Source organism: Nicotiana attenuata, unplaced genomic scaffold (assembly GCF_001879085.1).
Source record: "Nicotiana attenuata strain UT unplaced genomic scaffold, NIATTr2, whole genome shotgun sequence".
Taxonomy (NCBI): Eukaryota; Viridiplantae; Streptophyta; class Magnoliopsida; order Solanales; family Solanaceae; genus Nicotiana; species Nicotiana attenuata.
The window spans coordinates 99,662-110,124 of NW_017673788.1; the positions used below are offsets into that span (position 1 = coordinate 99,662).

General features: G+C 37.2%; 2 protein-coding genes across 2 annotated transcripts; both read left to right on the forward strand.

Annotated features, from left to right (window-relative positions):
• Positions 1 to 287: 287 nt before the first annotated feature.
• On the forward strand, positions 288 to 1,219 carry LOC109217299 (stress-induced protein KIN2). Its single transcript, XM_019381542.1, has 3 exons — positions 288 to 432; positions 705 to 773; positions 911 to 1,219. The coding sequence occupies exons 1-3, from the start codon at positions 376 to 378 to the stop codon at positions 980 to 982; spliced, it is 198 nt and encodes a 65-aa protein (XP_019237087.1). The 5' UTR covers positions 288 to 375; the 3' UTR covers positions 983 to 1,219.
• Positions 1,220 to 7,730: 6,511 nt separating this feature from the next.
• LOC109217296 (pentatricopeptide repeat-containing protein At3g02490, mitochondrial) lies at positions 7,731 to 9,674 on the forward strand. Its single transcript, XM_019381528.1, has one exon. It carries the CDS (start codon positions 7,731 to 7,733, stop codon positions 9,672 to 9,674), a length of 1,944 nt encoding a protein of 647 aa, XP_019237073.1.
• The last annotated feature ends 789 nt before the right edge of the window (positions 9,675 to 10,463 follow it).

Here is a 10,463-nt window from a genome sequence, read left to right on the forward strand (position 1 = left end):
TAGTACAGTGTTATAACTAGGTACACTTATTCGAATTCCATGATCTAAAAATTAGATGTAAATTACACTTTAACTAATTGAAAGTTTAGAAACTTATCCGAGTCTTAAGAACTTACCTCTTCCATTTTTTTGTTTTTTTAACCACTAAAAGACTAATTTTTCGCATCTTATTCCCCCTATTGAGGCCTAGAATGTGTCTTAGCCTTCAACTTATAATAACAAATGTCAAGCACTGAATGGGTTTCAAGATCTATAAATACCCACTCTGTCTAAAAAAACACATCAACAAACAATTCCAAGCTCTTCAAAAAAATACAGTTTGTTTTCTCTCAGTTTGTAACACTATTTGCTCAATTTTCAAACACAAAATTAATCATGGATAACTCCCAGAACATGAGCTACCAAGCTGGCCAAGCTAAGGGCCAAGCCCAGGTAATCTACATGCTATTTCTTGCACTTTTACTTTCCCTTTAATCATACTAGCTAGTAGCTAGATAACACATGTGGTGACGAAACTAGAAATTTTAACAAGTGGAATTAAAAAAAATACAAGAATATCATGTCTGCGACTTGAACCTGCAACATAAAGCAATTTTTGAATCACCTTGGTAGCGTTTTGCGATGTCTAGGAAATTCCACAATTTATATTTATGACGATGTAGCTCTGGCTGATAACACGTGATATATATATTATTATGCATCAGGAAAAGGGTAACCAGATGATGGACAAGGCTGCCAATGCTGCACAATCTGCCAAAGAAACAATGCAGGAGGTTTGGCCATTGTTATTCCATTATTTTGTTGTGTTCCATATATACATGACTAAAGTGTAACTCTTACAATCTATTAGCTGATGCATAAGACAAGAAAATAAATACTAATGTGTTATATTTGGTTGACAATTTTATAGGCGGGGCAGCAAATGCAGGCCAAGGCACATGGGGCAGCTGATGCAGTTAAAAATGCCACTGGCATGAAATGAAGATCCTATTTTATACTTTTAGGCTGCCAGAATGGGCTCTTATTTTTCTTTCCCGCTTTAGAATTTTGAAGTTTTTGTTTTCATTTCAAATTAGAGATGCAACTTCTGTTGCTTAGAATTGAGTATTGTTGAGGTTTCTTGTTTCTGAATTACAGAATATAAGAAGCAGTGTATGGGTCACACTGTCACGGCTTTCTTTCTTCTTGTTTCACTAATAATACATAGTTTTTGGTTCTCTGTGTAATTTCCCTTATTTTTGCATTTCTCGCATTCACAGTATGATCTTCTTTGTTTAGCACTTTTAACTTATCGAAGTTCAATCTTACCAACTCTTTTGAGCTATATTTAACTTTTAAAATTAACAGTAGGATACTCATGATAAACCGCGTGATAAATACTGGTCCCGTTGCAACATTCGATAAAATTGGAATGTTAGAATTGTATGGGTCAAAATCTCACCACAAGTGGACTATCATTAAGGGGAACAGTAAGGGGTCGACCAAGCCATGGACGTACCCGTAAGGCGTAATGGCAACGAGCGTCTCGGCCACTGCCGAGATCGAGACATTGAGAAGGCTTGCACAGCAGAATATACGCGGTCGTGCTTGAGCAAGTAAAGAGGAAGATAGACGAGAAGGGGTATGCAGGTCAAAAACCGTTGGATAAAGGGGAAGTTGGGAAGTATATATATGGAAGATAAAGCAGAAAGAAAGGAGGATCCCGGGAGAGAAAAAGAAACAGAAGACTTGGAGGAGACCTCTGAGTAACAAAGCAAGAAGTCTAGATAACGGGTTACAGACCTTTGTAAACACCATGGTTGAGTCAATAAAGCTAGATCTCATAGTTATCAACGAGATTCCTTCTTTATCTTCTTTGCTTTACAAGTACAGAACAATATATCAAAGATGTAAGCTTATCATTTATGTTTGATGTCTTTTAATCATTCTGAGAAACTTTACATAAACTCAACCTCATTTGATTCTGGTGTCCAATATGCTTAGATCTATAGTTAATTATGTTTGGCTAGGATTTACTCTCAATTTCATCATTAATTGATTTAACTAAAAGGTTCAACACTTTTTGGTCAAACAAGAATGTCATCTTGCACAAGGATGACACACACAAATCAACGTGATAAATAATGTGAATTATTATTTTCCTCCTATCAAAATTGGAAAGGTATTACCTAAATATTAAATCAAGATTCCATGACTTCGGGAACTCAAAAATATTAGATGAAGGAAGTATTGTGACGATCCGACCAATCATCTCATGAGTTACCGCTCTGTTTCCCCCATTTCTGCTTCTTTATGCTTCGTTATCCGTGTTTTTATGTGGTCGAGTTGATTGGTTTGAGTTCGGAGTGAATTTGGTAAGAAATGAGACGCTTAGTCTCTTTTAGGAAGGCTTAAGTTGGAAAAGTTAACTGGACGTTGACTTATGAGTTAGAGGACTCGGATGTGAGTTCCGATGGTTCGGTTAGCTTCGGGTGGTGATTTGTGACTTAGGAGTGTGATCGGAAGTGGTTTTGGAGGCCCGGTGTAGAATTAGGCTTGAATTGGCGAAGTTAGTATTTTGGCGAATTCCGGTTGATAGGTGAGATTTTGATCCGAGGGTCGAAATGGGATTCCGAGAGTTGTTGTAGCTTCGTTGTGTGATTTGGGATGTGTGTGCAAAATTTCAGGTCATTTGGATGTGGTTTGGTTGGGTTTTTGATCAAAAGCGTGTTTCGAAAGTTTTTAGGAAACTTAGGCTTGAATTCGACGTGAATTGATAGATTTAGTGTTGTTTGAGGTGTTTTGATGATTGGAACAAGTTTGAATGAGATTTTAGGACGTGTTGGTGCTTTTGGTTGAGGCCCCGTGGGCTTCGGAGTGGTTTCAGATGGCTAACGGGAAGAGTTTTGGACTTGTGTAATTGCAGAACTTCTGCTGCTTGGTGTTTTCGCACCTGCGGTTTGGGGACCGCAGGTGCGGCATCGCATGTGCGAAGGATTATCCGCAGATGCGAATTTGAGGAGTGAGGTCAGGAACCGCAGATGCGGAATAGGGACCGCACCTGCGGAGCTGCAGATGCGGCTATTGGACCGCAGATGAGGTTAGGCGGGATTTAAGTGAATTTCGCAGATGCGGAGAAATGACCGCAGAAGCGGGTAATTGACCGCATATGCGATTATGACTGGGCAGAAGGTATAAATGGTTCTTCTTCGCGATTTTTGAAGGGTTTATTCATTTTAACTTCGGACTTAGAGTTTTTGGGCGATTTTGAAGAGAGATTTCAGGGGAACTTCGATAAGGTAAGGATTTTGGACCTAAAACACAATTCTATGGTGATATTTCATGACTTAGGACTGAAAATTAAGGAATTTTTGGACTAAAAATGGAGGTTTAGGGCTTGAGATTAAGAGAGTCTAAATTGGAAATTTGAGGGGTCAATTGAACTCCGATTCTTGTGTTTTTGATATATATAAACTCGTGGGGAGATAAGGAATCTAATGATGTAAAAATTTCTGAGTTTCGAGAAGTGGGCCCGGGGCTCGGGTTTTGCTAATTTCGGGATTTTTGATATTTTTTGATTGTTTTCGCTTGGGTTTTGTTCCCTTATTTCGTTCTGGTTTTGGTCAGATTCGACGCGCGAGGAGGCCGATTTGAGAGGCAAGGGCATAGCGAGCTAGAGCTTTAGCCGGTTCGAGGTGAGTAATGAATGTAAATGATGTCCTGAGGGTTTGAAACCCCGAATTTGCACATCGTAGTGCTATATAGAGGTGAGACACGCGCTTGATGATGAGCGTGGGGGTCGTTTACTATTGGAGATTGTGACTTGGTCCGTCCCGAGTAATGCTTTTACCGCGTATTTGATTGAAACTTAATTGATATCATCATTATTTGGATTGATTGCCATATTTGGGCTTCGTGCCAACTATTTGAACCCTTCGGGGAGTTTTTATCACTATTTCCTCACCGTTTTGATTTACTACTTGAACTCAGTCGTACCATTTTCTTCTGTTTTACAACTCAGCCACTTTTACTCGGTTTTTGAAACTAAAATGATATGTTAAATGATGTTTTGGGCTGAGAACTACAGTTTTACTAATGCCCGAGGGGCTTATATGATTTCTGGACTGAGTATGGCCAAGGGCCAGATGTGAGGATACTATGGGATCGGGCTGCACGCCGCAGCAGTGTTATATTGATATTGATATGAGGCCGAGGGCCTAGATTGGTGCCACGAGATGGCTTGTTATTGCGCTTGGGCCGTAAGGGGCCCCTCCCGGAGTCTGTACACCCCCAGTGAGCGTCGTCGGCGATAAATATATGGATCGGGCTGCACGCCGCAGCTGGTGCTATAGAGTACCGTTCTATGTTATGATTTTTCTTTTACTGTCTATCACTTGACTGCTTATGTGTTGCAGAATTATCATATTTCGTTTTCCATTGGCTTACTGCCTTCATATTACTTGTTTTAAACTGCCGTATATAGATTACTCTGTGTTTCTCCAGGATTTCTTATCTTCAGTCATTATTTTTGCTTATTACTCACTAGGTCGGAGTACTCACATTACTCCCTGCATCGTGCGTGCAGATCCAGGTGCATCTGAGGCTGTTGAGGATTTTCAGTCGGGCAGCACATATCCGAGAGTATCGAGGTAGCTGCATGGCGTCCGCAGCCCTGATCTCTCCCTTCTATCCTTTTGTTTTATCCACATTTCCTAGACTGATTATGTAATAGGCTGTTAAACTTGTATTAGAAGCTCAGACTTGTGATACCGGATCTGTTCGGGCTATGTAGTGGTGTTATCATTTGAATTTTCGCATATTTAGCTCTTGTTCCAGGCTTTTATTATGGTAATTTGGCATTTTAACTGTGTTAGCTAATAATAAACTTTATAAGAAAACGGGTGAGGTTGTTAGTTGGTCAGGCTTGCCTAGCAGTGTGTTGGGCGCCATCACGACCTGAGATTGGGGTCGTGACAAGTATCATATTGCAAAATGTGCAAAGCAACTACTTTTGACTAGGGCTGTCAAATTGGCCCAAGCCCAAATGACCCGCTCAAGGTTGAGTTGGTTATTGACCTGCTCATTTATTGAGCTCAATCCATTTTGATCCAATTCATCTCAACTCATTTAAAGTAGGGCTAATTTTTAACCCAAATTGTTCTATGAGTAACTTTGTCAAAATAGCTTAGAATTTTTTTCACCATAACAAAAGAAAAAAAAAGTCTTATTTAGTAATTATACAATTCATAAGAAAACAACACATATTAAGGAAAGGTTGATAAGAGTTGGGCGGGTTGGGTTATAATCCAAATTTTAGCCCATCTTGACCCAGACCATCTTAGCCCAAGTAACTTTTGGGCGGGGTCAAATGGCCTGTCCAATTATTGACTCAATCCATTTTGACCCGCCCAAAATTGGTCCAACCCGCCCATTTGACACCCCTACTTTTGACAATTATAAATCTTTCTCACGGGACAGTAGCATAAGGATAATCAAAAGAAATAGGTAAAATACCTTTAAACCCCCCTAAACTTGGCACGTATTATTGGTTACATCCTTGAACTATCCGTGGTCTTAATTTCCCCCTATACTTGGTTATTCGATAGCCGTTACCCCCTTGAACGATCTCATCCTAGAAAATTGGCATGCACTCGCCTGCCACGTGTATTTTCCCGTCCATGTCGCATTTTTTTGAAAAATAAACTATATTTTATACCTTTTTAAGTGTGTTACTTTTTTAGATAATTTTTTTCGAATAATATTTATAATAAAAATTGACAAGAACTACATTATTTAGGCTAATTTTTTTTATTTGGATAAAAATAATAAAGTTTTAGTTATTATTTTTTGAATTTGACCTTATAGATTTATACAGCTGAAATAAATTGTTAAGGCACCTAAAAAGATATAAAAAAAATACATAGTTTGATTTTTATTATTTTGGCTATAATTTTTTATATAACTCTAAAAATATTATTTTTTACAGATATTACTAGAAGAAGTAAAAATACACAGTTAAATAAATAGTCATTGTATCAAAAGAAGAAATAAAAAGAGTGTACAATTGCAAGTTCATTATTTTGGCTATACCTTTTTATTTGGTAAAAAATAATGGAGCTGTAGCCATTTTTTTTTACTGATTTGACTTGAAAACACACAATTAAAATAAATAGACATTATATTTAAAAAAATAACAGAAAATACACAACTATTACTCCATTTTTGCTAAAAGTTTTCTATTTGGCTAAAATAATGGAGTTCCAACCAAACTCTTACAAATTTGGCTCCAGAAAAAAATATGCGGTCGGAACAAAAGACATTATATCTATAGAAGAAAGTAAAAAGAATAAAAGCTAGAGTAAAGTTCATATTATATGCTAATAAGATGAAGCAAGAAGAAATATATAATTGTAACAAATAAATCATTATATATAACTATATGACAACTAAAAGTTAAAAAATAACCTATTTGAAAGTTGATTTTTTCAACTTTTTTTTACTCCACATGCTTAAAAGAGAGTGCACCCACACTCTTCGCTATATCAACGTCCACATCACGTTTAGGGTGGTTTTAGGTATTTTGCCAAAGATATACTATACTACGGACATTTAATGCGGGATGAATTAAAGTTCCTTTGTTTTAAAGTGGTGTTTGTTTCCAAAGTAGGAGAAATTTTATCGCGATTCTTTTTTCGTGTGGAAAATGAATCACATGGAAGTTCTTTCAGCCATAAAGCCACTAGTCAATGTTTGAAATTTTTTAATACTACTCCAGATGTGTTTTTCATTTCGTGCGAAACATATCTCTAATTATGTTTGGTTGCCTTTTTTATTTATAAAAAACAAATATTGTTAAACACTTTTTGAGGACAAACGGCAAGGTTAATTTACAAGTATCAATGTTAAACAATGTATTTCAAAAGTACTTGTTCCAGGAGCAAATTTTTGCGACATATTTGTTTTTGTCAGCATAACAAAAATAATTTTAGATAATTCGCACAAAACATAATAATGTTAGCTCAGGTGAAGAATGAGATGGAAGAATTGGTACTGTTAGAAAAGTCTAAGTAACGAATTAATAAAAGAATGCGTTTTCTGAGATTAATAATTTGATACGGACTGCTACTGTATTAAACTCGTTTATTTTTCTCAATAACGTATTCATCATAAATAAAGATCAAGTGTTTTTGCAATGACAACAACTGAACAATAACCTCATAACAACAATTGGTTGGAGAGAGGTTTATACTCTTATCTAAAGCTGATAATTTTTTCAAGTTTTTGGTATATGGAAATATATTTTGGTAATTAAAATAATTTTATTATCAAGTAATCATTATGTACAGTACATTAAAGAAAAACTAAAATAACTCAACATCAACCAAAACACTTTATAGTTAACTAATAGGAGTACAATATTCTATTGATAGTAGTTAAGTTGCTCCAATTACATAAATATATCGGTTAGTCAATTTTCCTTTAAATTTAATTTGTTAGAGATTAACGATACTTAATCAAAAGTTTAGACAAAAAATATCTGAAAAAAAAAAAGAACCATAACCCAACTCCAAATCCGAAACCCACATTCGGATTTTGGGTACGGTCCATGTGACCCGAACCTGTTAGAACTGAACCCATCTGAGTTTTCTCATTTCTGAATTCTCATCCATAAACCCTACCAAAATCCCCTTTCTTCATTCGCCGAAACTCATTTACCAATTAAGCGAATATCTCAATCTACCAAAGTAAAAATGCGGAATCAACAGCGATGGCTTCGTCTTCTTCTACGCCACCATTCTTATTCCAGGAAACTCATCACTCCTTCTCCGTTTCAGGTAAATCACTCTCTTCGTTCTATCACTTCTCCAACTATCCCCTCACGTGCTTCTCACATGCTCTCTTACCAACGCCTCACCATTCGTAATCTCTCCACGTCTGAATTAGCTGTCGAACACAAAGATTCAGATCACCAAATCGCTGTTTTAACCGACATTTTCTCTAAACCTAACCGGAATAGTGACGAAATTAAGCTTGATTTGGATTCTAACAATGTTATTATGACCCACGATTTGGTTGTAAAGGCGTTGCGGAGCTTTAATACTGCCCCTGATTCGGCACGTAGGTTTTTTAACTGGGTTTTAGAGAGTGATAGCGAGAGGTTGAGCTCAAAGGTGTATAATTATATGCTGGGGATACTGGGGTCTAATGGATTTGCTAAGGAGTTTTGGGATATGGTTGAAATTATGAAAAGTAAAGGGTATGGAGTGTCACGGGGTACTTTTAATCGAACTATTGAGAGATTTGAAAAGGATAAGCTGAGCGGCGATGTGAAGAAGCTAAAAGAGTTGTATGGTCCTGAGCTGGCTGATAATTCGAGCGAGGAAGTTTGTTCTAGGGTTTGCAAATTGATTCGCGGAAATGTATGGGGAGATGACGTGGAAAAGCAGCTGCGAGGGTTAAATCTCGAGTTTTCTAGCGAGTTGATCACTGTGGTTCTGGAGAAGCTTGAATGTGAAAGTAATAAGGCTTTGATATTCTTTAGATGGATTGAAGAGAGTGGTCTGTTTAAACACAACGAGCGGACTTTTAATGCTATGGCTAGGGTCTTAGGTAGGGAAGAGTCCGGTGAGAAGTTCTGGAGGTTAGTTGATGAAATGAAAACTGCTGGGTTTGAAATGGAAAGGGAAACGTATAATAAGGTTCTGGAAAATTTTGTTAAGAGAAAAATGATTAAGGATGCTGTGGACTTGTATGAGTTTGCAATGGTTGGCATAAACAAGCCATCCTCACAGGACTGCACTTTTCTGTTGAAGAAAATAGTTGTTAGTAAGGAGCTTGATTTGGACTTGTTCTCAAAAGTGTTGAGGGTCTTCACAGAAAGTGGCAATTCATTGACTGGTGCTAACCTCGATGCCATTCTCAAGTCTTTGACCAGTGTTGATAGATTTGGCGAATGCGACAAGATATTAAAAGCAATGAAGGATGTTGGTTTCACACCTAGTCTTAATCAACAGAGCAAAATTGCTTTTCATTTGGGTAGCGGTGGGAAGGATAAGGATTTGAACGAGTTTATGAATAATATAGAATCATCAGGCAATATCCCAAATTCTAAAACCTGGACATCTTTAATTGGAGGGTACTGTGAAGCTGGTGATCTGGTTAAAGCTTCAGATGCATTTGAAATGATGGTTGAGAAAGAAGGGTCCTCTCATGCTGGGTATGCTTTAGAATTGTTGGTTTCTTTGCACTGCCGCAAGAGAAGAGCAATTCATGCCTTCAAACTTGTCAAGAAGATGGTCGAGGAGAAAGAACTATGTGTGTGGCATACCACATATAAGTTATTGGTAGGGAAATTATTGGCTCAACGGGGTTTCGAGGAAGCTCTGGATGTTCTGCATTTGATGAAAAGTCAAGGTTATCCACCTTTTCTGGATCCATTCATCAAGTACCTTTCCAAGACCGGAACTGCTGATGATGCCCTTGCATTTACTGAAGCAGTGACCGTGAAGAAATTTCCATCAACTTCTGTATTTCTCAATTTGTTTGAAGCATACTTTAAAACAGGAAGGCGGAGTGAAGCACAGGACTTCCTTGCAAAATGTCCCAGATACATTAGGAACCATGCCGACGTTTTGAATCTTTTCTGTTCCATGAAAAATCAGAAAGCAACTGCCACCATTCCTGCAGCTGCATAGGTTCAGATGGATACATCATCTAGTTTTTTGTACTGCAAAGTGTTTGGACATTTTTTGCCTAATATTTTCTTATGAAAGTTGCTGCCATCTCTGCTTTCTCTAAATATTGGGGCTTAGTTCCCTTAGAAACTGTTTTCTAATTGTAATTCACTTGGTGAAACTTAATTGACACAAATAAGGACAAAATTGCGTTGGAGTCCCAAAGTTATTGGTGAACACTTCAACTTTATACTTAAGTTATTGGAGAATGCTTCATCTTGACTCCAGTGAGTTGATCATGTTGTGGTTTTCTGAGTAAAGTTTGAGGGGAAAAAGGCCATGTCATTTGGTCTAGTCCATTACTGGATTCATCATGGAGATTTTCTTAATTCTTGCTTTACTAGATTACGTAGACAACCTTGGGAGATTTTCATGTTTATAAGGATTTGCTATTATCAATTAGATCCAGCTCAAGTTTTTCATTTCTTGTGTCTATAGGTACTTGTTGATCACTGCAAATGCCCTTTAACTCCATGATATTATTTTTTAACTTAATTGTGCTACATTAACTCAAGTTTTTGCTGGACCTACAGTGTTAGGATAATTCATCTAAAGATTTATGTTCCAATATGGCAATGTCTATTGGGTCCTTCTTGATAAAGATCTTAGTTGTTTTCTGCTATTTCCTTCCCATAGAATGGCACGAAGCTTTTCTGCGGGACAAGCGCACATATAGTCATTCTTTGGGATGCTATTTAGAGATTAATCATATATATTTTGTCCTAAAATTTTAAACTAAAAATCTTAACT

Coding starts and splice junctions, on each gene's coding strand:
- LOC109217299 (XM_019381542.1), top strand. CDS start 376: ATGGATAACTCCCAGAACATGAGCTACCAAGCTGGCCAAGCTAAGGGC. Junction 433..704: donor AAGCTAAGGGCCAAGCCCAG/GTAATCTACATG, acceptor ATTATGCATCAG/GAAAAGGGTAACCAGATGAT. Junction 774..910: donor CCAAAGAAACAATGCAGGAG/GTTTGGCCATTG, acceptor ACAATTTTATAG/GCGGGGCAGCAAATGCAGGC.
- LOC109217296 (XM_019381528.1), top strand. CDS start 7,731: ATGCGGAATCAACAGCGATGGCTTCGTCTTCTTCTACGCCACCATTCT.